This window comes from Fukomys damarensis, unplaced genomic scaffold (genome assembly GCF_012274545.1).
Source record: "Fukomys damarensis isolate Sample0158 unplaced genomic scaffold, DMR_v1.0_HiC HiC_scaffold_19, whole genome shotgun sequence".
Taxonomy (NCBI): Eukaryota; Metazoa; Chordata; class Mammalia; order Rodentia; family Bathyergidae; genus Fukomys; species Fukomys damarensis.
This window is the reverse complement of record NW_022900931.1, coordinates 46,537,664-46,564,974: the sequence shown is the minus strand read 5'-3', so window position 1 is coordinate 46,564,974 and position 27,311 is coordinate 46,537,664. Positions and strand designations below refer to the sequence as shown.

At 36.6% G+C, this 27,311-nt stretch overlaps 1 protein-coding gene across 3 annotated transcripts in view; it reads left to right on the top strand.

Moving 5' to 3' along the window:
- Atf6 (activating transcription factor 6) overlaps positions 1–27,311 on the top strand; it is a 204,911-nt gene that overhangs the window by 15,597 nt on the left and 162,003 nt on the right. For 2 of the 3 annotated variants that reach the window (XM_010617021.3, XM_010617014.3), the window contains exons 3-7: positions 2,547–2,634; positions 4,051–4,157; positions 5,465–5,594; positions 6,257–6,460; positions 13,907–14,127. In XM_010617021.3, the coding sequence (XP_010615323.1) occupies positions 2,547–2,634; positions 4,051–4,157; positions 5,465–5,594; positions 6,257–6,460; positions 13,907–14,127 (750 nt within the window). The remainder of the gene's footprint in view (positions 1–2,546; positions 2,635–4,050; positions 4,158–5,464; positions 5,595–6,256; positions 6,461–13,906; positions 14,128–27,311) is intronic. The other variant, XM_010617026.3, reaches the window with a different exon arrangement.

The window sequence follows — 27,311 nt, the reverse complement described above, 5'->3', positions numbered from 1 at the left end:
TTTTCTCCTGCTACTTCATGTATTCCTATCAGTCTTATGTTATTCTTCTTTGCATCATCTAGGAGTTGTTGGATCTATTTCTCATGATCTCTTACTGTTTTTAGGAGACCTCTCTGTTCACAGTCACTGATTGCAGTCTTATCTTCTATATCTGAGAGCCTATCTTCGCATTCTTTTATTCTGTTGCGTACACTTTCAATAGAGTGTTTAATCTCCTGGATATCTGTTTGAATCTGTTTTATGGATTCCATTTCTTTCCTATGTTGGGCGTTTATTTTTTCCATTTCTTTCTTATGCTGGGCCTTCATGGCTTCTATCATGGTCCTGAGCTCATCTATTTTTTTGTCAGTTTCTGCTCTAGAGTCTCGAATCACGACTTCCATTTTGCTCACTATCTCTATGGTTATCTGGGAAATTATTTCTGTTTTGAATTTTTCTAGAGCCTGATTGATCTGTTTTGTTACTTCCTGTGCTTTGAGTTCAGGGTGTCCTGGTGGTTCACTATCGGCCTTTTCATCCTCATTTGCCCTACTGTTTGCCATTGGTGAACTGGAAGTCTGTCCTTGTGTCTTGCTTAAGTGTTTTCTCATTTTAATTTTTGTTGTCGGACTGTCCTTGGTTTAATCTCTGGATTATCACCCAAATCTTCCTGATATAGTTGCACCCTAGCTTCTGTGTCTCTAACGACCCACAGACATTCTCATCTTCATAACATCAGAGAAAACAGCTCAGCAAATCAATGGCAATGCTTTACCCCAACTGATACAATCAGCAACACATTAAGATCAAGCACAACTTGGACACTGACCACCTGTGGTAGTCACTAGTCTATCACCCTTAAATCATTTGAATTAAATTGAAATCAAGAAGCAGTCCAGAACATGTCTGCAGTGAACAAACTTTTCAATATAGTATATTTACCATTTAATGGCTCAGACAGAGCGAGGATGCAAGACCCCTGATCTCAGTTAACTGATTGCTGAACCCCATGACGCTGACTGACCTTGGGCTGCAAGGCCCAGATTGAGTTCCCCATCCTTCTGAATGGTTGAACTCCGCAACGTTCTATTACAGGTTTCCCACGCCCTTTCTTTAAAGATGTTCAAAGTTGGGAACTCAGAAAAATACCCTTGATGACCACCTCTGTCTTTGCAGAGTGGGTCTAAAGACTTGCAGAATCAGGAGGTCTGAGAGTGCGGGGGGCCGCGTTATGGGGGTTCAGGTGGCGCCCGCGTGGCTACCTTCCCGGCCTTGAGCGATGGCTGCTGGGTCGGGAGCAGGCGTGGTTCTCCTTTCCATGGTGGATCGGGCCCGGCCTACCTTCCCGGCCTTGAGCGATGGCTGCTGGGTCGGGAGCAGGCGTGGTTCTCTAGAGATTGGTTTTTAAAAGTGGTTCTTTCATGATTCAAGTGTGTCTTCCCATGTGCACTTCTACACATTTTCTTTTCTTTCTTTTTTCTTTTTTCTTTTTTTTTTTTTTTTTTTTTTTTTTTTTTTTTTTTTTTTTTTTTGGTACCAGGGGTTGAACTTGGGCCCTTGTGCTTATGAGGCAGGCAGTGGAACCACTGAGCCAAATTCCTACCCTTACACATTTTATTTATGCATTTTGTACTTAAATTTACTTAAGAACAGTTTGATAAAGAAAGTTTCTCCACTCTGTTACATTCCCACTAAAAATAAACCATATAATAGATATTTTGAAATGATAGTACTGTCCTAGAAATTATTAACAAATGGTTATTATCAATTTTGAGATGAAGTTTTACTTGAACTTGTAGTGATCCTTCTGCCTCAGCCTCATGTGTGCTGGCATTAAGGTGTGTGCCACAGTGCCCAACCAGAATATGTTCATTTTTAAGTAAAAGAAATTAAAACCTAAATGGAAAGAAACCAATGAAGATCCTCTAAAGGAATTTTGTTGGCCCTTCTTTGAGAAACTTAATTTTATATTCTAGGACTAAAAAATGTTTGTAAAAAATTCATAAAAGTTTTAGAAATTTGAAAAGTATAGTACAGTAGAAAAGAAGAAGGGAATTACCCTGTGGTAGTTACCCTTTTTATTACTCCTCCTATATTTTTGTTTGGATATATCTATTTTCTTTGTATACAGAGATGATATTATGAATAGCTATTTGTTTGGACTTATTTTCCTTAACAGCAGTGGGAAAGCCTATTTTGCTGGAGCTCCTCAATGGTAAAAGACACATTTTGTGACTCCTCTAGCAATCTCTTCCCACAGAAGAGAATGAATCCAGCTAAATCTTTTAGGTATTGACTCTATTACTTCCTTTCTTGTTGTTACTGTTTTGTTTCAAGTAACTGAATTAGTTTATTTCTCAGTTTCTAAGCTGTATGCTGGAGACGAACCACTTGACAGATAATTCTTTTTATTTGTTTGGGCCCTAGCAATTATATTATTAATGGCATTGTGTCTGAAGGTTTATATCTATCTCTATATAATTTTATATATGTGTATACACACACACAATTTATATATATATAAAATTTTAAAAAATAACATTCTTTTGCTGATTTGAAACCTACAGGAAAGTAATTTTGATCATCTTGATTTTGATTTGGATTTGATGCCTTGGGAGTCAGACATGTGGAGCATAAACAACCAATTCTGTACAGGTAATAATATCCTTCATTGTTGAAAGCTTTAACTAGATCCATTTTATTTTGTAGCTTGGTAATACTCAGAATGAGGTGGGGTTATTGGACTGTTTTGGTAGGTTAAAAGATTTCAGGAACTATATATCCCATTTCTGGTATAGCAAAGCATAGATGCATTTCTTTCCATAAGGAATATAAAGAATTTCATAGTTATGTTCAGAAGTATAACAAATGAATAGACCATATTAGATATAGAAATACTGATTTCAGATTATGAAAAATACCACTGTAGGAGACTCAACTATCTAGGGATCCAAGGGATTAGGGAACCAAAAGGAGGAGGTTGGGGTTACCAGAAGCTGGGAGCTTGGTGGAAGGATCATGCATTGCTGTGCATGCTTCTGAGGAGAGGTGCTGTTGGCTGATGGTAATGTCCTTAAGGAGCTTGAGGAGGTGAAGGGGTGTGTTGGGAGAAGCTGAAACCTGGAAAAATTACCGCTGCTGGGCCAAAGCTCATGGGAGGAAAAAGAAGTACTTTCTCTTATTCTACCATCCTTCTAGTACTCCCAATTGATAGGGCCTAAAAGGAAGCCAGCTGGGCAATATGGTCATGATTTGCATCACAGCATATAGCAGAGGGGGTAAACAACCAGCGCATTCCCTCATCTAATTTCCCCTCTATTCCTTTCATTTTATATCTTGCTCAATGCCTGTCTTCCCTTGTAGAATTGGGGATATACAAGGCCCGTGTCCTGATTACTATTGTGTAATAAACCCATGTAATAAGCCCACCTAAATTCAAAGCAAGGGGGAATAGACTCCACTTCTTGACTGGGAAGTGGCAAGGTCACATAATAGAAGATCATGAGGAGTGGTAGAGATTCTGTGGCTTTGGAAAACACAGCCTGCCACTCCTGCTCGGTTATATCTTTGACAGGAATACTGCCTGGGCTGTATTGCTCATAAATTTTTATAGGATACATTAATAGTTTAAAAGATGAATATTTTTGTGGTTTTAATTATATCATTATAAATGCTTTCCAAAATAATTATTTCCTTTTCCTTAATATTAAAAAAATTGGGGTGAATCTAATTTGCATATAACATTCAAAAGTCTCAAAAGTTTATGAAATAGAAAAATGTCTCCTGCGCTTATTCCCCAGCCAACAGGTTCTACTCCTCACTGTCAACAACTACTGTTACCAATTTCTTTTGTTTAAACCTCCTAAGAATCAGGGCAGATATCAGCAGGTATATGTACAACTTATAACACAAATGGAAACTTATCTAGATACACTGTTTTCTGCATCTTTCATATTCTCTGAATGATGGTGACCTTAGCTTCCATAAGAGTAGATTTTGCTTTCTTTTTCATTTATTTTATTCTGAGTTTACATTGTCCAGTGAGAAGAACCTTTATTCCATGTTTTTCAGTTAAAGATATTAAAGCAGAACCTCAGCCACTTTCTCCAGCTTCCTCAAGTTGTTCAGTCTCATCTCCTCAGTCAGTGGACTCTTGTTCTTCAACTCAGCACGTTCCTGTAAGTAGCCAGTCTTTTCCAATGATTTGGGTTATAATGCTGGAAAGTATGTGCATGGGAGGTAATTATCTTTGATGAAGTAGGGGCCTTATTACTACGTATGTCCTGAGGAAGCTGAGATGTGAGGAAGGTCCTGGAGGGAGCTAGGCTCATTTTTAGTTTTTCCTATGATAACAAATAAACTTTTAAATTTAGCTTTGGCTGCTATTTGCATTTTGTCTCAGTAAAATGGCTACTCCTATCCTTTGTCCATTTTTGGCAAACATTTTCTTCCAGCATGTATCTTTTAAAATTGGATCTAGTTTTCACAGTTAAATATTTTTGATTATAATGTTTTTTCTTTTTTTATGGCTTCTGAATGTCTTGATTTAATAGAGCCTACATAATTCTGAAACTAAACAAGTATTTTTGTAAATTTTCTTTTAATAATCTTAGGGATTACTTTGAATATGATATGAAGAGCGTGTCTGTTCTGTTATCACACATATCATCTTTTTCTCTGTGGATTGAAACACTGATTTTATCCGCTATTAAACTTCCTTATTCTAACAAAATGAGACAGATCTACTGAATATGGAAAGACTTAGAAATTATTAAGGTTACCTTTATATATCTCTGTATTAGCAATTCACACATTAGAGAAAACAGCCCTATTGCTTTCAGTGTTTGTCCTTCCGTTAAAGCATTTGGGACAAAGATAGTGTTAATAGATAGGAAAGGATAAAAATGGTAAGAATTATTTTGTGCTTGAGAATCTTTTAAGACTAAATAAAAGAGATTATGGAGAAAAGATATTAGCATTTTAACTGTAGCCTTATAATGAGACTATATGTTTATATAATTAGGAATCAAATAGGTATATATTTTTGTTTGTTTGTTTTTTTTTTTGTTGTTATTGTTGTTTTTTTCAGACAAGGTCTCACTATGTAGTTGAGACTGACCTGGAACTCACTGTGTAGCCCAGGCTGGTCTCGAACTCACAGCCATCCTCCTGCCTCAGCCTCCCGAGTGCTGGGATTACAGGCATGTGCCACCATGCCTGACCTATTGATTTATATCTTTAGTAGAGTAAGATGACATAGCCATACTCCACATTTTGAATTAGCTTTCCTTTGGGATTGGTGAGTGATGTTGATTAATCCATAGTCATGTGCTTAATCTATAGATTAACATATCACATCTTAGCCTTAAAGTTGCCTCAAAGTATTTTTCTGTTTATATATGGGTTTTGTCATCTCTCTTTGTAATATGCTGTCAAATATTATGTTTTTTCTGTATTTATTAATTCATTAATTTTTTTGCTATAGGAGGAGTTGGATCTGTCTTCCAGTTCCCAGATGTCTCCTCTTTCCTTATATGGTGAAAACTGTAATAGTCCATCCTCAGCAGAGCCACTGAAGGAAGACAAACCCATTATTGGTCCTAGAAACAAAACTGGTATTACTGTCTCCTAATTTCTGTTGTTTCTATTTCATGCAGAGCTTAGGTTCTAAGTTTAAACAAAGTTTATTAAACTGGTTTGCTGTTGTTTAAAAATTAGTAGACTTTTTTTTGTTATTAGCGATTACTCTGGAGAGGTAAGGGAAGTAGTAATTTTGGTTGTCACTGTCTTTTTTTTTTTTTTTGGTACTGGGGATTGAACTGGGGTCCTTGGGCTTGCAAGGCAGGCGGCGGAACCACTAAGCTAAATCCCTGGCCCTGTCACTATCTTTATAGGTTAAAGATATTTGAAAATAGCCTTAGACTATCTCATTTTTTCAAGAGAGATTTCAGTTTCAGTTAGATACTGATGGAGTGTGAGGGCCGTTTGACTGTGGTATTTATTACCTCATTAATTTTCAGGCTTTATTCCATGATTTTAGCTCTTCTTTACCAGTTCATGTGTCCCCTTCCCAAAACTGCAGCTTGATCAGAAGAAAGTAAGACCTCAATTAAGGAGCTTTTTAAGTCCATTTAGATACAGAATAGCTATGCTTAAACTCCAGTTACTCAGAAGTTGTCCAAGTAATGTATAAGTAAAGTGTGTAACAGACTGTTTCCTAGGTCTCGCTTAATTGTGTTCAGAGATTTGTGATGTATTTTTTTCTTTTTTTCTTCAGAAAATGGAATGACTCCAAAGAAAAAAATTATGATGAGTTCAAAACCTTCAATTCAGCCCAAACCTTTATTACTTCCAGCAGCACCGAAGTCTCAAACAAACTCCAACGTATCAGCAAAAACCATCATTATTCAGACACTACCAACACTTGTGCCACTTGCAAAGCAGCAGCCAGTTATCAATATACAACCTGCACCCACTAAAGGTACCTGCATAGAATGAGAGGCTGGTAATGTTCATTTGGGAGACAGTAAGGCTTATGTCACATGTTTTGTTTTAATTCAGGTTATAACTTCTGTGCATGTGCTGACAAGAATTGTCTTTGGTTCCAAGGATCTTTTGGAGATGACTAATATATGGTTCTAGTTCTAACAGAGATAGCTTTCCAGATCAGTTACATCTGATACTGCCTTTTCTTTTCTTTTTTTGTTTATCAAATACTAGTCTTTATTGACTCAGAATCTTTAATTTTATTTTCATCAAATCCATTAATTTTTACTACTTTTCAGCTATTGTTTTTTAGGGGACCTTTCCAGAAATTTCCCAATATTTTCTTCTGTTAACTTTTTTTTTTTTCCTCATTGAGTTTATTGGTACATTTTAGGTATACAATACAGTTACATTCATTATTGTAATCTTGTACCTTGACATGACAAGTCTTGGTTCTCATTTTTTTCCCCTTGTCCCTGCCCTCCCTTCACCCCTCCTTCCCTCCCCCTTAACAAACACTTCATTTCCATTTTTCATTTTCTCATATTTTTTTCTTTTCCCTTATTACCTTTCCCCTACCCTTCCCACTTTCCCTACACCTTTAGCCCTTTTCTTCCTATTTCACATTGTCAATTATATCATTAGGATCTTATGTACTATTATAGTTTCTCTGGTGTGATACTGCCTTTTCTTATAGTTTGAATTATGCCAACACCTGTCTTCAGAAGTTTTACACAGGGCTGGGGATTTAGCTCAGTGGCACCGCGTCTACCTGGCAAGTGCAAGGTCCTGAGTTTGATCACTGGTACAAAAAAAAAAAAAAGTTTTACATAATGACTTTTGGTTTTATAATGAAGAGGAAATTCTTGGCACCATTTTATTCAGAGATTTTTGTGGCTATTAACTTTTTTGTTTTTAAGGAATAGTATTTAAAACATGGTAGAGGGCTTGAGGGGGGAATGGGATAAAATAAAGTTTATTTAAAAAATAATATAGTCCATTTCAGGTCAAATGAGTGTGTTTTAGCAATAGAATCTAGCCTGTAATTTCTGAGACCACCTCATATTTAGTACTGAACTAGGTATTAGGAGAACTGAACTCTTGCCTTTAACTAGCTGAGAATTTGTGTTTCAGTGTTTTATCCACTAGATGTCCTCACATACTTGTGATTCTACAAGAATTTAGGTGAATATTGAAAGAAGTTGAAGTTTGAACTTCAACTTCATTTGAAATGCCTGTATAAGGTCAAAGCTGCTGCCTTTTTCTTATGAAGAATTGATACTTTTTTTCATTTTCATTGAGTTTATTGGTACTTTTTAGGTATACAGTACAGTTACATTCATCATTGGGATCTTGTACCTTTACATGTCAGATCTTGGTTCTCATTTTTTTGTTTTTTTGTTTTTTTGAGACAGGGTCTTACTATGTAGTTGAGACTGACTTGGAACTCACTATGTAGTCCAGGCTGGTTTTGAACTCACGGCAGTCCTCCTGCCTCAGCCTCCTGAGTGCTGGGATTACAGGCATGTGCCACCATGCCCGGCTGGTTCTCATTTTTTTTTTCCCATACCCCTGCCCTCTGCTCATCCCCTCCACCCTCCCCTATGTACAAAGACTTTGTTTCCAGTTTTTCCCTTTCTCATATTTTTTATTTTCCCTTATTTCCTTTCCCACTTCCCCTATACCTTTAGCCCCTTTCTTCCTATTTCATATTATCAGTCATATAATTTGGATCTTATTTACACTTTTAGTTTTTCATAGCTGAGAAACTATTTGGTATTTACACGAGTTTCTTGTTTATTTCACTTAAGAGTATGGCCTCAGTAGGCATCCATGAAATAGATACTCTTGTTACCTTTAAATGGGTGTTAAGCCCTCACAACCTCCTTGAAATAAATTGCATGATTTCTTTTTTTGGTACTGGGGATTAAATTGCAGGATTTTTTGTGTGTTCATATATTAATTTTTCTAGGGATAATTTCCAAAACTTTTATCAGAAGCTCAAAAAGATCTGTGTCTTTCTAAAGATTAACATTTTAACTGATGAAGAACCTTATTTCCAGAAACAAAACACATCCATTAAAAATAAAAGTGACATTAATATGATAGTGTATAAAGGATGAGAGATATTTTGAAGTTTGCTTAGTTATGTGTAAGTGATAGAAAATCTTACCTATGGCAAGAAAACAAATTGTTCTTTTCTGAGCAATTTATCATTTCCAGAAATCTAAATCACACATAATTTCATACTTCACTGTTTTCCCATGATCTGAAGACTGTACTTATCTTTTGTGAGCATGTGCTAATATGAGGTTCTGAAAATTGTTTTTATAGTACCACCCAGAGAGGTGGTATTATCATAATGTACAGATTGAAGTGTATGTCTTTCATTTATTTGAGAATGGGATGGGAGGGAGAGGAGAAATACAGGCAAAGCACTTTACAGTTAAGCAGTGTCTGTGTGAGTAGTTTACCATTGAAAAGAAGATGTAACTTGTAAAGGCTTAAAATTCTGTAGCATAGAATATAAAATCCTTCACAGTTTGGCTCTATTTTAGTTTTCTAACTTTACTTTGTAATATCATTCTTTTCTATAAGCCTCTTCTTCTAGCTCAACAGATCTGGTATTGTCATTTGAATTCTTTTGGTTTTTCTAGTTTCTCGGTTCTTGCCTCTTACTATTCTATTAACCCAGAACATTTTCTACCTATTTCAGCTTCTAAGTCCTATATGTCCTTTAAGATGGTTATAAATAGTGCAGATAGAAGATAATACAAGCCTGGAATGCCAGTGAAATGGGAACCCAGGATGGAGAGTAGAGGTCTTAAAAAGTATGAAAATGCAGGACTTGCTAATTGGATGGTGTGGTAGAAGGATGAAGGATAGAGAGGAAGAATTTCTGTCTTGGGCTTTTTAGATGATTATGCAAATCATTGAAATAGGAGATAGAAGTAAAACAACTCCTGATGAGTAATGGAGCCAACATGGTCCCGGTGGTCTGGCCAGGTCTTTGTAATTAATCATTATTTTGCTTCTGAAAGAATGAAATGTGAGTTTGTTTGCAAGAATTCTGAGGAATTCTACCATTTAACTGGGAAGTTAAACTATATAAATAGTTAAATAATACTGAATATAGGAACTAATGAATTGCCAGGTGTGGCATTGCACGCCTGTAATCCCAGCACTTGGGAGGCTGAGGCAAGAGGATTGCCATGAGTTTGAGGCCATTGGGTGCTACATGGTGAATTCAAAGCCAGCCTGAGCTACAGAGTGAGGCCCTGTCTCAAAATAAGATAAGACAAAAGAACGAATTAATTATTAGTACATGCAGTGTCCTCATGGAAACTGCTGTTATGCAAAGATGTTAATGATGTAAACTTAGTATGGTGGTGCACAACTGTAATCCTAGCACTCAGGAGGCTGAGGCGGGAAGGAGGATCACTGTGGAGTTCGAGGCCAGTCTAAAGTACATAGCAAGACATACTCTGTCTCAAAAAAAAAAAGTTAATGGTGATAAATGGCATTTTAAACTGTTATGTGCTAGATACTCTTTAAGTGCATTGTCTCATTTAATCCATGTATCTACGTGAGGATAGGTGCCAGTATTTCCACTTTATAGAGATAAAGCTGGGCACAAAGAATTTATTTGCCTAAAGTTTGAAACAGGTTCTATTTTAGACAAAGTAGGCATTCAGTAAATGTTTGATACATAGTTTGAAATCTTTGAAGAAAGTCTAAAAGAAAGAACTGACCATCAAAACCAGGAAGTCATCCATAGTCACAAGTATCCAGCTGCCTTCCATTAAGGGGATTTTCATGTAATGCCAAAGAGGATTTGGAGCATGCTGAAAGGATAAACAGCCTTTTTGTATGTCCTTTTTATCAGTTCGTACACTAGGAACAGTAGTAATTATGTTCAGCTGCTAACTACTTGAGGCCTCAAACAGTCCTTCACATTGTATTTTATGGTCTGGTCAGCATTTAGCAAGTCACCACCAGAGCTTTTTGTTCTTGAACTTGTGGTAATAGAAATTTAGTTATTTTCTCTCCACTCTGCCTCAAACTCAAACTAGTGGCTAGAATATTCAGGGGTTCCTTAATTTAAATACTGGGTAATTTGAGAATAGTTGGGCACTCCGGGATGAAAGAGCTTGATGTGCAGCATGGGAAAAATGAAGTAGCAGTGGTCTGCTTGGACTTGAGCCACATTTGGTGCACAGACCTTGCCTTGGTGGCCCTCCATCTCCTCTTCACCATGAGCTTCTCTCGGCAAGGGATGGCGATAGCTAGACAGAGTAGGCAGATTGAATTCTTTTTCGTAATTAGTTTTAAGGAATTCTATAAAGCCATCTGTATATGTTATCTGCTAGTGCTTTATATTTATAACTGAAGCTAGAATTCTGATCCTTTCTTTAAGTGACTTAATTTTATGTGTTCTCCATCTCCTCTATTTTTTTGAATATTCTCCACATTTTGAACAGTGTTTATTTTAGGAATGGGGAGGAATATATTTGTATTGTAAGTCTTAAGTTAAAGGATGTGGGACATTGCTTTCTACAATTTTCTTCTTCAAGTATTGGGTTAATTTAGTGGTTTTCAGTCTGTAAACTCTGGACCCTGAGAATGGATGGGAGGAGTAGTAGCCTATGGTATTTTGCAAGGAATCCTTAAATCTATATTTGTAGCAAGCGTTTTCTGTAGAAAAAACAACTAATTTGTTTCATATATCATTTATAGCCATTTTTCAAATTTCAGTGCCTATGCTTCAGTTTAGTAAACTAAAGAGTCACTTTAAATTATTACTGAATAGCCTTTCCTCATTACATATTTTCTCAGTCTATAGTGACAGAAGGGGCAACCATGATCATTTTGGGTGACTGTGATATTTCTGATATTAAAGAAAAATGCTGCTTACATTTGAGGTTGGTAACTCTTGGTTTAGTTTTAAATTATGACAAATATATCTTTTCATAATGCCAAATTGACTGTAATATCTTATAAATTAAAAGCCTAGACCTTGGTCATATGCTATTTACTTTAGGTGCTAATTTTTTAAATTTACATAGTTAGCCTAAACATATTTATATCTGCTCATGAACTATTTCCACAGTCTATGTTTTTATTTCATAATAGAAGTTAGTAGAAAGGAAAATGAGAGGTAAAAATCTTTAGTGATCATTTATGCCCAAATAAAGTGTATGTATTCCAAAGCTTTGAAATTATTTTTAGATCTTCTTACTAACTTATCTGGAATAAAATGCTATTAATTGACTTCTACTTTTAGTATGCTTTTTGAGGTCATCTGAAATAAAGACTTTGATTTCATAAAAGTGATTTTTAAAAAATTTTTAGCCAAGACAGATGTTCCCAACAAACAGGTGTTCTGAAGGATTATTTTGAATTTCATTTTTTCCTTATTCCTTTGAAATGCCAAGCAGAGTTTGACGTGAGTCATGTTAAGATGTCTGAAAGTATGCTTCTTTTTCCTTAAAAAGAATTATAAATTTATATAGAATTTTAGTTGATGGTTACTATAGTACCTTTATTTTGCTAGATAGGGTCAGACACCTGTGGATATTGAAGGCTTTGAGCACCATATAAAATTGACCAAATCCAAAAAGAAACTCATAACAGGGAAGGAACATTTTTAATAGATCACTTCTTTGAATTGTGTAAGTCTTCAGGGTAAGGATTTCAATTCTTTTCAGGTAAGCGTGTTTAGAATAATAATAAATGTGTATACTAATAAAAGCCTAGAAGGGTAATTCTTGACAGGGGTTGGAGGGCTTGATTATCAGAGGCTGATTTCCTCTAACTGCTTTGGGGGTCAGTGCCTCAGAGCGGGCAAAGACAAGGACTCCCCAAGCCAGGCACTATTTATGGGGTACACACCATAGCTGGAGGGAGTGTGGAAGCAAATCTCACGTGATGCGGGTGGAAAGGAGAGCACTCCCAGGACAGTGAGCTGAGCTGATAAGGAGCTCCTCCCTCCCCAGGTAAAACTTTTCTCTTTTGTGTTACTCCTGGGTTCTCAAGGAACCAGGATGTCTTCAACTGGTGTCTCCTTGCCGTTGAGCACCACAGTGTCACAGAAACAGACCATTGAGGCCTCATCTGTGACCGGAGGCAAACAGAGTTGTTTTCTCATGGTGTCACCGGCTCTTGGGCAAGGCAGCACTGGGCCTTCGATAGCTATAGTCATACTTGAATTGTGAAATGATTTTTCCCTAAAATTTATGTAGAAATGCTCCCGACAGTTAGTATTTTCTACAGGGTATTTTAATTTACGTATTTATATTTACTGTGCTTGTTAGCTAAAAAGTCATCTCAAATGGTTTTAAGATTTTGGTATTTATAGTCCCTTGTTCTTCCATTATTGAGTTACTGACTTTGTTCACATATTTTTGGTATCATATGTGTTTGTAAGTTGTATTAATTAAAAAATACGTGTTTTCTCTCATGTGGAATCTTAAAAAGGATGACATTTGAAATTGGAAAAGTCTAACAGGGAAGGGAAATGGGTAGGGGGAAGGGAGGGGAGGCCAAGATGCACTTTCAGGGAGGGTGGATTTGAACAAATTACAATATGTGTATTTGTAGAAATAACACAGACCTATTAATCTGTACAGTTAATATGAATTAGTAATAAAAATAAAATATGTCTATAACCTAAAACATATACTGTGTGTGTGTGTGTGTGTATATGTGTGTGTGTGTGTGTGTGTGTGTGTGTGTGTGTATATATATATATTTTGTGTGTGTGTGTGTGTGTGTGTGTGTGTGTGTGTGTTTGGTATGAAAAATTTGTTATCTATAATAGGCAAAATCCTTTTAGTAGTAAGCCGGGCATGGTGTCCCACACCTGTAATCCCAGCACTCGGGAGGCTGAGGCAGGAGGATCGCTGTGAGTTTGAGACCAGCCACATAGTGAGTTCCAGATCAGTCTCAACTACATAGTGAGACACTGTCTCAAACAACCAAAAAAAAAAAAAAAAATCCTTTTAATAGTAATAAATTTAATAGTATAATATTTGGGAAATCTATGTATAATGGCAAATTTGATATGTGTGTAGTTGAGAAATATAAATATGGAGATACATATTTTGTTATTGTTTTGTGAGATTGAATCTCACTATGTTGTCCAGGTTGTCCTCGAACTCCTGGACTAACCTACTTCACTACCTTAGCTTCCCTACGCTGGATCTACAGGCATGTGCTATTGCACCCAATCTGAAAATACATTGTTATTGATAATTCAAAGAGGATGAACTAAGTTCCCATTACAAAACAGAACAAAGCAGCAGAGTCACCATAATTGTGTGTTGCTGTGGTCATGTTTTACTTGAGGGTATAAAGTCTGCAGAAGAGACTTAAATGTTACACTGCTTCCCCAGCCACAATGGCTGTGCACTCTCTGACTCCTTTCTTTTCTCTAATGCAGGTCAGACTGTTTTACTCTCTCAGCCTGCTGTTGTACAACTGCAGACTCCTGGAGTTCTGCCCTCTGCTCAGCCTGTCCTTGCTGTCTCTGGGGGAGCCGCACAGCTACCTAATCATGTGGTGAATGTGGTGCCAGCCCCTGTGGTGAGCAGCCCAGTGAATGGGAAACTTTCTGTGACTAGACCTGTCCTACAGAGTATCACGAGAAGTGTGGGTTCAGATGTAAGTGTGAACTGTAGTGCTTTTTAATACCTCGCTTCAGAAAAACTAAAGCCACCTTTTGCATTTGTTAACCAATTTGATTTTTAAAGCTTGTCATATTTCATGAAATAAGAATGTGTTGAAATTGCACATTCAATAGTTGGTGGGAAATTAGGGTAAGGCTACTTATTGGAGAATCTAAGGTTTTTAAAAGTCTGCAGTGGCTTGCTGAGCTTCTGTTTATTCTTTCTCTAGAACCTTCTTGTACAGTCTGCATCCACCCTGTCAACCCAATCAGCCACTGATATTTTACAGATTCTTTCATATTTCCTGATTGAAAATGCTCTTAAGAATTCTTCAGATAAGAGTCTAAGGACTACTTTATAGGCAGGTTTTATATTTAGCTTCTCTCTTGAGTTTTTGAAGTTTTCAGCACTGTATAATGATAACTTGCTACTCTAAGGAATTCTGCCTCTTAAAAATTACTTGGAACTTTCTCATCTTTGTAAACCTTCAAATTTTCTAGCATGTTGTAGGGATTTCTTGTAACTTATAAATCACAGAGTTTCCTAAGATCTATTACTTCCTAAGCCTGTTTATAACACTTGCCAGCTAACTCTTGCTTTCTTTCAAAGTGATTAAAAATAGCTCATGTTATTTATTTAACAGTAATTGAATATCAAGTTTCTAAAATTTAGTCAAAGGTAAGCATAATAGTCTAACAGTGGATTGTTTAAAATTATGATTGAGGAAGCAAAGCCTATGTTTTCTTTAAGACAAAATGGGCATTACTTTTTGTTAGTATTGTTACTCCTTCCTTTCTTTAGATAAATTACTTTAAAAATATTTTCTAAATCCAAATTTTTTTTTCCAAATCCAGTTGAGTTATGGAAGGTAGTTTCTAAGACCACTGTCTGGTCTACCTACCAGAATTTATTAACCAGCATATCAGTAACCCATTTGTTGTGAATTTTCTCTACTGTTGCATTAACACAACCAAGTAATCTTACTTGACTATATTGTAGAAACTCATAGCAAAGAAATATTGCTGAATGAGAGTAGAGCATCAAAATTCTAATGTAAGAGACCTATAATTTTTGAAGGCATATAAGAATGGAGGACGTGACTAATACAAAAATTAAGGTTGAATATTTTGTTATTTTGAGTACTCACAGTACTTATGGCATAGTAGGCACTAATGTACAATATGTGTTTCAGATGGCTGTTTATTTTAAAATGCTCTCAGGGAACAAAGTGAAGACAAGATAGGAAAGCAAGATCAGAAAAATATTGATAGGCATGGAAGCCAAGTGCTTAATGTGTCTCTCCTCTTGGTTCATGGGAAAATTTTTAGAAGTGAAAGAATGACAGTAACAAAAATTTACAAAAAATGCATATTTTCAATTAAGAAGTTGTACATCCAACAAGAAAAGGGTATGATTTTCACAGGAGACTTAAGAAATTTATGGATGAAAGAGGATTTAAAGAGAAATTTGAAAGAGTCCTTAAAATTTCCTTTGAATACTCCTCAAATTATGAACTTGAAGGTTTCTAGTGTAATCTTCCCAATGAAACTAACAATACAAAATATTTGAAGTTGCTTGTATGTAGTATGCTAGAACATTTAAAATATTTTTCACAAATACTTTAGACATTAAAAAGATAAAAATCTAATTACCTTGAAATAGGTCAATAGTATGTCACAGTTGTTGGAAATATTGATGATGTAACTTAAGTCTGTATCATACAATTATAACTGTGCTGTCCTGGAGAAATCCAGAGGAACATAGGTAGGATGGGGAGGGGGATATACAAACCATGTCATGGGTAGGAGAAAGGTTTAAGGGTTGGAATGAAGAAAAGACTGAAAGACTTGGGAACCATTGTCTAGGAAATGAAAGTTGTCATGTGGAAATTAGGAGAAGTGTTCTGAGTTATTCTAGAAGACTTACCTGGAGTAGGTACAGGTAAGATATAGAAATGTCTAGTCTAATCTTAAGATTTTTTAGACAGCTGTTTTTAGAATTTATTTATTTGAGGCAGGGTCTTGCTTTGTAGTTCAGGTTGGCTCTGAACTCACTATGTAGCCCAGGCTGGCCTCGAACTTGCAGCAATCCTTCTCTGCCTCAGTCTCTTGAGTGCTGGTGCGATTACAGGTGTGCACCACCATGCCTGGCTCAGCAGCCATTATATTTAGAAACCAGAGGAAGTCACTGTTGGAATACTGAGCATTTGTTTTTGTTTTTTGGTACTGGGGATCAGACTCAGGTCTTTGTGCTTGCGAGGCAGGCAGCAGAACCACTGAGCTAAATCCCCGGCCCAATACTGAGCATCTCAGCGTTGGTGATCATTGTATGCCACTGATCCATTTTTTAAATTTCGAAACATAGTTCAGTTAATTATATGTTGACCAGTGAGCCAGACATCTTTTATTGGTTTGTAGATATGAAAGACCATGTCTTTTCTGCTTTTGCATTCTTTTTTTTTGAGAGAGGGTCTTACTATGTAGTTGAGACTGACCTGGAACTCACTATGTAGCCTAGGCTGGTCTGGAACTCACAGTGATCCTCCTGCCTCAGCCTCCTGAGTGCTGGGATTATAAGTGTGCACCACCATGCTTGGCTACTTTTGCATTCTTAAAAGGGCTCTGAAAATTTGTTGAGTAATTTGCTGACAAAGTCTCAGTTAAGACTGAGGAATTGAGGTGTGAGAAAATATAGTTCTAATAAATACTAGCTTTGGTTTTCGGCATTACTTATTTTAGCATTCTTACTACTTTTCAAAATTTAGAGTTGACAGTATTATGAAAGATTCAAGTGCTCTACATTTAGTACAAGAGACTTAAAGACTATTAGAATAATTTTTCTAGTCACCCTGCCTTGAAGTTTTTGTTCTTATTTTTACTTGGCAAGCACATTAGCGAGTGAGCTAAGTCTTGTCAGTGTGAGTTTTTTGGTAGAGGTTTTGATTGAATATTTGTTTCAACTAATGAAGCATTAGTCTGTCCTATCAGCTGGCCAAGCCACTCAGGAGCCCAAAATAAATCTGTTCCAGAAGGAGCTGCAGAAGAGAAGTTTGATCTGCTCATATAATCTTTCTGTGTTAGTAACTTGGTTGACCTCAACAGTGCATGTATTTGTTAGTCTTAAGTCTTGTTAAATTAAGATAAATTTGAATAAGTATAAATTCCTAATCAAAATGGTCAAAAACAATAACAAAAAATGTAATCATGCGCTTTTTATGCTCTTAAACCAAAAGTGTGGTGAAAAAGTTTTAATTCAGCAAAAATATTATATCAGTCTGTTGTGGTTTTATGATGCTGACATGGCTACATTTTTTTCTACCTTTTTTTTAGGTCTCTTTTGGGCTGGTTGCTCTCTCTTGAGGTCTGCTACTGCCATAAGTAGCGTTTTTCGCATACCATATTCTGCAAACTGCATTAAGTGCCACATTTTTGTTATGAAACAGTTTGCCTGGTTCAAATTATAATTTCACTCTTCCTGCCTTTTGCTGGTAAATCTGTTTTGTTTAACTCTTGGAAACCTTACCTTAGTTTTCAAGAAGTATGGTTTGCTTTTTTGGCTCTGATCCTGATGGAAAAAATGAACATAGTCTCTTATTTCAGTGTAGAAATTCTCTATGCACTGTATTAATAAATGGAAATCTTCGGAACTACAAAGTGAACTTCGTAGGAGAGCCTGCTTATCTGTCTTTAAAGGGCAATTGAATGTTGCCAGATGTCAAACCGAGGGCTGGAGAACAAGCAGTCTGTTTAAATCTGCATTGCACTCACTACTTCTGCCTACCCATCATAATAGCAAAAGGTTGTGAAACATTACTGTTCTGGTTTTAGGGTTGTGGAATTACATTATTTGTGTTACTAGGATAAAGAGCCAGGAAAGGAGTGATGAAATTATATTCTGCATATTCTGCCATCGGCCAGGGGATAGCAAAAGACTGAGAATGATCAGAAACTGGTATAGAACTAGGAGTAACCTCAGATGGAGGTTAATTAAGAGGTGCTGACTGTTCTTCCAGGAGATCAAAGGTATTCTTTCCTACCTGCCCATTCACTCCAGTGAACATCTTTCAAACCCTTCATTGCCTTGTACCCTTTTCCTACATGTCTAGTTAGAGGTCTTGACTTTCTCCATTCCTGGGGACTCCTTGGAAGTCTCAGTATGGGGTCCTTAGAGCCATTATGAAAAGAGGTGCTGGGGGAGGGAGGGAAGGAATTTATTTGCACAGGCCGACAGGTATTAGAGATGGTATGAGAGGTATTCCCCTGGCCTACCAAATTGGAACTTTGTATTTATTTTCCCTAGAGATGGTTAAGTTAGAGATTTTAGTTACTGTTAGTATTATTAGCATGGGAGTGATACAATATAGCCCCAGATGAATGCTTTGTATATAGCTTTTTTTTTTTTTTGTAGTAGAGGAACAGGAACTTGGAGAATCTACCAGTTTTACAACAAGTAGGAAGCAAGCCTCCTCCAGGTCCAGAGGGAGACTTTTCCTCATCCTTTAAAGTTGCTTGCTGGGAACCCAACCCCGAGAAATGGCCTGGGTAGAGTGATCAGGGCTTTGTATTCCTTTTTTGTGGGGGGTACCAGGGAGAACTCAGGTCCTTGCGCTTGCGAGGCAGGCCACTGAACTGCTGAGCTAAATCCCCAGCCCAGGGCTTTGTATTCTTAACTTACCTACTAAGACATGTAGGAGCAAGAGATTCCCTAGTGATATGTCTCTCAAAAAATATGTCTATGATAATGCAAGTGCAAAGCAACTAAAAAAGTAAACTGAGTGTGTTTGGATTCTGTTTTAGAAAAGAAGCAAAACTTGCATAGATACGTAAGCTGTTACTTTTATTTGTAATACCCAATAACTGGTTCTTTGTGAGGCCTACTGTAAACCTGAGCTGGATCTTCTTAAACTGTGTGGCTAGTTTAGATCTACTGAGATAAATAATGAACAGACACATTTTAGTAAGTTTTCTTGCAACAGAAACATTGAAATCATAGTATTTCTTTAGGCTGCAAGTAGAAGAATCTGTCAGAATGAATTCAGCAGGAAATATTTGGAGATGTAAAAAGTTATCCAGATTTTAGGAAGAAAAATTATTTCTGTGCTGACTATTTTTTGGCTTTGTTGCTACCAGAAACTGTGCAAATAAAATAAAAGCATGCTTTGTTAAAATATTTGTAGTTTCTGTTAAATGGAGGTTTGGGGCTTCTAAAAATTTATCTTGAATAAAGATTTTGGCAGTTAAATTTCATTTGCGGTTGCAGTAGCTTTGGAAGGGGAAGTGAACTTTTTTCTCCCTTTTCCCCTCCCTTCTTGTTGTATTTCATTTGGATGGCTTTATGTTGTGGTAACTTTATCATTCTTTATATTTTTCAGTTTGGCGTCTTGCTATGGTTAAAGAGTATTTTTAAAGGATGCTGATTTATATCTTAAATAATTATATGCTTATCTCTACTTTCTCTGATTTCCCTTCCTGCAACTTTACCTTAGGGATTCATTCTTGGGAAACAATTTAATACAGCCAGTTGATTCCAAGGCTAGAAGTAATCTCTCTTACTAGTTTTACATGCATCTTTTGTGAGGTAGTTTCTTGATTTTTATGTATTTACAATTTTCACCTATTGACTTGTTTTACAGAAATGGTAGCACAGTATACGTGCTTTCCTGCGACAACTTGCTTTTTTTACTTAATATATTTTAGAGGCGCTTCCATATCAGTACATCACAAAGGTCTTATTTTTTTTTTATTGAGTTTATTGGTACATTTAGGGATACAGTACAGTTACATTCATTGTTGGGATCATGTACCTTTACATGGCAAGTCTTGATTCTCATTTTTTTCCCCTTACCTCTGCCCTCCCTTCACCCTCTCCTCCCCTCCCCATCTACAAACACTTTATTTTCATCTTTTCATTCTCTCACATTTTTTTCTTTTCCCTTTTTGTTCTTCCCCTACGTATCACACCTTCCCTACACCTTTAGCTCCTTTCCTCCCATTTCTAAATGTCAGTAATCTTATTAGAATCTTATGCATTATTGCAGAATATTCACACCAGGGAAACTATTTGGTATTTACACATGTGGGACTTATTTATTTCACTTAGGAGTATATCTTCAATATGTATCCATTTTCCTATGAATGAATCTATTCTCTCGCTCTTTATGGCTGAGTAATATTCCATTTTATAGAAAAACCACAACTTCTTTATCCAGTTTCCAACGGATGGGCAAATAGGTTGTTTCCAAGATTTAGCTATTACAAACTGTGCCGCTATAAACATGGGTGCACATACTTCTCTGTGATATGATTCTTTTAGTTCTCTTGGAAAGATACCCAACAGAGGGATGGCTGGGTCAAATGGAACCTCCAGTCCAAGCTCTTTGAGGTATCTCCATATTGATTTCCATAGTGGTTGCACTAGTCTGCACTCCCACCAACAATGGAGGAGGGTTCCTTTCTCCCCACAACCCCGCCAACATTTGTTATTGTGTGATTTCTTGATAGCAGCCATTCTTTGTGGGGTGAGGTGGAATCTCAGTGTTGTTTTCATCTGCATCTCTCGAATGACCAGTGATGTGGAACATTTTTTCATATATTTTCTTGCTGCTTTTACTTCTTTGTATGAGAAATGTCTGTTCATTTCGGATGCCCATTTTTGGATCGGGTCTTTATATTTGGGGGGACTGATTGTTTTGAGTTCTTTATATATCCTTGATAATAGTACAAAGGTCTTATTTTTTAAATAACTGTATGACAGTCATTTCATAGAAGAACCATAGTTAAGATTTATGTTTTTATTTCATTAAGGGTTTATTGATTGGCTGGATTGTGTTGAATTATCCTGGATTTTCTGTGTTTTATCTAGGAATAACTGCTTCCCAGCTGTGGCTAGAGGAAAGTATTCTTTGCTCCTCCTATCTTGTCCCCAGGGATTTCTATTTTTTTATTGGAAATTAGATTAATCTTTTTTTAATAACTTTATAAATTCCTAGGTTTTGATGCATATATTTTTATCCATTCCCTGTTATCCTCCTTTACACCTCCTTGCTTCCCCTTGTTCCCTTTGTCTTATTCAATAATAGTCTCTGTTCTACTTTCATAATCATTTTTTTTTTTTGGTACCAGGGATCAAACTCAGGACCTTGTGCTTGCCAGACGCCACTGAGCTATATCTCCAGCCCTCATAATCATCTTTTTTAGATTCCATATATAAGGGAGAACATGTGATACTTATCTTTTTGAGTCTAGTTTATTTTGCTTTATATGATGATTTCCACTTCCATCCATTTTTCTGCACATGACATAATTTTGTTCTTTTCTATGGGTGAATACTACTCCATTGTTTTTATATTACTACATATTCTTCATTCTAGTCATCTGTTGGTATCTGTACTGGTTCTGTATCTTGGCTGCTGTGAATTGTGCCACAATGAAGATAGATATACGGGTATCCCATTGTATGCTGCCCTAAATTCCTTTGGGTATACAGGGAATGAAATTAAGTCAAATGTAGCCCTTGAGCCAGTGTGATAGCATACATCTCTAATCCTAGCACTGTGGAAGGCTGAGGCAAGCAGGATCATGAGTTCAAGGCCAGCCTGGCTATAGTGAGACCCTGTTTAAAAAAAAAAGTAATAGTTTAACAAAAATAATGCAACAGAATATATAGAGTTTCTTACTTGGTGAGAAAATAAAGGGCCTGGCTATCTGAAAAATATTTATGTCTTAAACATTAGGCTTCCAAAAGTGGTAAAGATTTACAAATCATTAGGCACTAGCTCGTTGGCAAAACAAATGGTAGCTCTATTTTTATTTAATCTTATTTATTTATTTATTTAGTACTGAGGTTGAACCCAGGGCCTTCACACCTTGAGCTACATCCCTAGGCCTCCCCGACTTTTTTTTTTTTTTTTTTTTTTTTTTTAATTTTGAGACAGGGTCTTGTTAAATGACCAAGTTTCCTAGGCAGATTTGTGATTCTCCTTCCTCAGCCTCCCAGAGTCACCACAGAGCTGTTCAGTTCATGGTGACCAGGAGGTAGAGCAAGGAAGAGTTGGGGCGGGGGAATCACCTGTAGTCCTGAAGGCCACACCTCCAAGACCAACCCAGACACACTCAGGAGAGTGCGTTACTAATATACTAGGTATTACTTAACCCAATGATTATAGGGATTATAGGTGTGTACTACTGTGTGTGACTTATTTTTTATTTTTGACACAATATTTAGCCATATTAAGCTGTATAGAATGATTGATACATGTATATAATGTGTATGATTAAATTAGGATAATTAGTATATCCATCACTGCAAATATTTAGCATTTCATTGTGTAAAGAACATTGAAAAATCTTTTTTAGCTGTTTTGAGATGTGTAATTGTTGGGCCAGGGATTTAGCTCAGCGGTTCAGTGGCCAACTTTGCAAGCGCAAGGACCTGAGTTCAATCCCCAGTACCAAAACAAACAAACAAACAAAACAACAACAACAACAACAAAAGAAATGTGTAATTGTTTTTAGCTATTATCACTATACTGTGCTATAGAATACTATAACTTATTTCTGTCTTTTTTGAGGGTAACTCTAGCTTTGGGTTTTTGAGAACCCTCCATACTGATTTCCATAGTGATTATACTAATTAACGTTCCCACTATGGGTATAGAAGGGTTCTCCTCCACTCCCCTGTCTTTGACAGCATCTGTTTTATGTATTTTTTTCCCTCCTTTGGCACCAGGTATCAAACTCAGGTCCTTGTGCTTGTGAGGCAGGCACTGAGCTAAATCCTCGGCTGTTTTATATATTTTTGATGATATGATAACCACTGTGAAGAGGGGTGAGACAGAATCTCATTGTATTTTTCTTTCTTTTTTTTTTTTTTGGTACTGGGGATTGAACATGTGCCTGCAAGGCAGGTGATGGAACTACTGAACTAAATCCCTGGCCCTCACTGTAGTTTTAGCAATAATTTTTTTTTTTTTTGGTACCGGGGATCAAACTTGGGTCCTTGCGCTTTGTGAGACAGGCAGTGGAACCACTGAGCTAAATCCCCCGCCCTCACTGTAATTTTGATTTCACATTTCCCTAGTGGCTAAAGATGTTGAACAATTTTTCATGTACTTATTGGTTATTTGTACTTTTTTTGAGAATTATCTGTGCCACTCATTTGGGTTATTTCAGTTTTTGTTGTTACTTTTTTTAGTTCTTAATAGTTTTATATATTAATCCTCTGTTGGATGAATATGGTAAAGAGTCTTTTCCTGTTTGGTAGGGCTATCTCATCACTCTGTAGGTTGCTTCCCTTGCCATGAAGAAACTTTTTTCCATTTGAAATAACGCCTTTTCTTAATTTTTGCTATTGTGTTCTGTTTTGTTGATGCCATGTTCAGGAAGTCTTTGACTTTGCCTATGGCTTCACATATTTTCCTTGCGTTTCCTTCTAGCAGTTTCAAAGTTTCAGGTCTTATATCTAGGTCTTTGATCTATTTTGAACTGATTTTTATACAGTGTAAGAGGTAGGGATCTAGCTTCGGTATTCTGCATGTGCCTGGCCATTAATCCTGATATGTCAACTTCATTGGGTTAAGTAACACCTAGTATATTAATAACTCTCCTGAGTGTGTCTGGGTTGGTCTTGGAGGTGTGGCCCTCAGGACTACAGGTGATTCCCCCGCCCCAACTCTTCCTTGCTCTAACTCCTGGCCACCATGAACTAAGCAGCTCTGTGGTGCCCTTCTGTCATGAGGTTTTCACTTGGGAACCAGTGGGCCATATACTAAATCAACTAAAACTGTGAGCTAAATTAGACCTTTCCTCCTATAACTTGTGGGTGTCAGGTATTGTGTCTTAGTGATGGGAAAGCTCTTTTAATGTGGATATTCATTTTTCCTAGCATTGTTTGTTAGAAACTCTATCTTCCTCACCTTACATTTTTGGCATCTTTGTGAAGAATCAGATGACTGTAGTTGTGTGAGTTTGTTTATGTGTCCTCTATGATAATCTTTCTGTGTCTATTATCTGCCTGTACCATGCTGTTTTTATTGCCATGGCTGTATAGTGTTTTGTTTTGTTTTTTTTTGATACGAGGGATCAAACTGAGGACCTTACACCTGTGAGGAAGTTGGTAGCAGCATTGAGCTAAATCCCTGGTGTGTTTGTAGTGTAATTTTAAGTTGGGTATTCTGGTGCCTCTTGGTTTGCTCATTTTGCTCCTGATTGCTTTGGCTTTTCTGGCCCTTTTGTGTGTCCATATGAATATTAGGATTGTTTTTTCTAGTTGTATGAAAAATGTCATTGGAATTTTGATGGGAATTGCCCTGAATCTGTGGATTGCTTTTGGTAATATGGCTACTTTATGATGTTGATTCTACCAAGCTATGAACATGGAGGTCTTTCGATCTTCTGATGTCTTTTTCAACATCTTTTTTTCAGTGTTCAGTAATTTCCATTTTTAAAGATCTTTTACCTCCTTGGTTAGGGTGATCCATCCCTTGGGTTTTTGTTTTGTTTTGTTTTTGGCTATTCTAAATGAAATTATTTTCCTGGTTTCTTTCTCAGTTTGTATAGAATAGCTATTGACTTTTTAGTGTTGATTTTATATCCTGCATAGTTGAAATTTTTGTAGTCTTTTTCTTTATAAATGTCTTTCCTTGAATAACTTGGTACTGATTTCATTTTGTTCTTGTGCAAGTATATCTGTAGGAGAAACTTGTGGTATTGTACTTGCAGGTTCAGAAGTTTAATACTTTGTCAAGTTTGATAAATTTTTACCAAATGGCCCTCCATCAGGGTAGCTCTAATTCATTCTCCTACTTCATTGTATGAGAGTGCTGGTCACAGACCTTACTGGAGTCCAGGGATAGGTTTCAGTGTTTCTATCAACAACAGCTTTCATTTTCTTTGCTTCACCCCTTTCCTCACGTAAGTGTTTGTAATACTCTGAGTGCATGTTCATTTGTCTGAGGAGAGAATCCATAACTTTCAGTGTGGAGAACAGGGAAAGGGGACATTACTAGAACCTCTGCATTAAGTCCCAGTCTCCTGCGAACCACCACAGCACAAGGTGAATTAATTAATATATAGACAAAAATGAGACTTAGAGAAGAAGCTGAGCTTTGGGCCTGATCAATGCTGCTCTGGGCAGCAAAGAAGAAAGATACCCTCACCTTCCAGCTTGTTACACCTTTATTTGATACAACAGGAAAAAATGAATAGGTGACTCAGAGGGTGGTAGCTATAGAACAATGAGGAACTATGCAGATGAAGATTTTGTTCCTCCCAGGATGTCTTCAGCTGGTGTAATCCTGTCTTGAGCATCACAGCATCACTGGACCCTTAAGGTTTTAGCTGTGACTGGAGGCGAAATCTGAGTTATGTCTCAACATGCTGTAGCTGGCCTTTAGGCAGGAAAACTATCCCCTAATTGTGATTTAATTGTGAAATGATTTTTCCCTAAAATTATGTAGAATTGTACCCAACATTTTGGTGTTCCCTATTTTTTTTTTTTTTACTTTTTGTTGAGATAAAATTAATATATTATAAATTCACCCTGTTTTATAGCCAGCAAAACTGATTTGTATTAGTCACCTTTTTTTCCCCCAGTACATTTTAGATATACATAATGATAACATTCATCATAGGGAATTTGTATTTGTCCAAGAGGGCTGGGTACTTAGCTAAATGGTACCACGGCCTGCCTTATAAACTCAAGGTCCCAAGTTCAATCCCTGGTAAGACACAAAAAAGAATATATCTGTTCATGATATGTCTTGCTTCTTTTTTTTTTCCCATTCCCCTGGCCTCCCTTCAACCTCTCTTCCCCTCCTTATTTACAAAAATTTTGTTTCCAATTTTTCCTTGTATTCTTTTTTTTCTTGTCCCATATACAGTACTACTCTGCCATAAAGAAGGATAAGCTGGATACATTTCTAGCTAAATGGTTGGACCTTGAGACCATACTCTTAAGTGAAATAAATCAGACACATATATTTAAATAACACATTGTTTCTCTGGTGTGAGAAACTGAAAGTGTAAAGACCAAAATATATGTTCAAAGGGGAAGGAAAGAAACTCTCCCCTTTGAAGTGTTACAGTTTTAGTGTTTTTTATATATTCACGGGGCCGGGGATTTAGCTCAGTGGTTCCACCGCCTAATTCACAAGTGCAAGGACTCAAATTTGATCCCTGGTACCAGAAAAAAAAAAGTATATATTCATGAAGTTGTGAAATCATCACTGCTTTCTAATTCCAGAATATTTTCATTACTCTGAAAAGAAATCCCATGGATAGTCATTCCTCAAAACTCCCACCATGCAGTCCTAGAAACAACTAATCTACTTTCTTTTGTAATTGTCTGTCCTAAACATTTCACATCAGTAGAATCATACACTGTGTGGCCTGTTATGTATGATTTTTTCACCTAGCATGTTTTTCAAGGTTCAATCACACTGAAGCATGCATGAATGGGTATTCCTTTTTATGGCTGAATAATATTCCTTTGTATGCATATACCAGGTTTTTTTTGGCGGGGGGAATCTATATACAGCCTCTTTAACAAATGGTGCTGGGAAACTGGATATCTATATGAAACTAGATCTCTCTCATGTTATAAAAATCCATTCAAAATGGATCTAAACTTGAAACTTTGAAACTGCTAGAAGGAAATATAGTAGGACACTTGAAGCCATAGGTATAGGCAAAGAGTTGCTTCTACTTTTTGGCTTCTGTGAATAATATTGTTTTGAACATTCATGTACAGGTTTTCTTTTTTTTTCTGACAGGAGACTTTATTCAGGAGAGCAGTGAGAGAGAGGGAGCAGATAAGAGAGAGAGGATGTATAGGTTTTCATAGTTCTTCTAAAACCATTTTTAATATGTGAACAGTATATAAGTCAGTGAGGAAAATACAAGTTAAGTCAGCAATCAGTGGACAAAATTAATAGGTAGTTCATAAAGGAGAATGGTAAAATTTTAAAATGAAAGTATTAATGTCTATTTTCTTTAAGGGGTATGTCCTCTCAGAGATCATTATCTTACAGTTATGTTAAAGAACATCAATAGTTAACAGAATTTGGCTGTAGGTGGTTAAAGAATGATAATCAAGGATTAAAAGTGTTAGATTAAAATTCCCTGTGGATTTTACCTCCTTTGATTTTGAGCTCTAAAGAGAAGTATTTTATGTCTTTCTTCC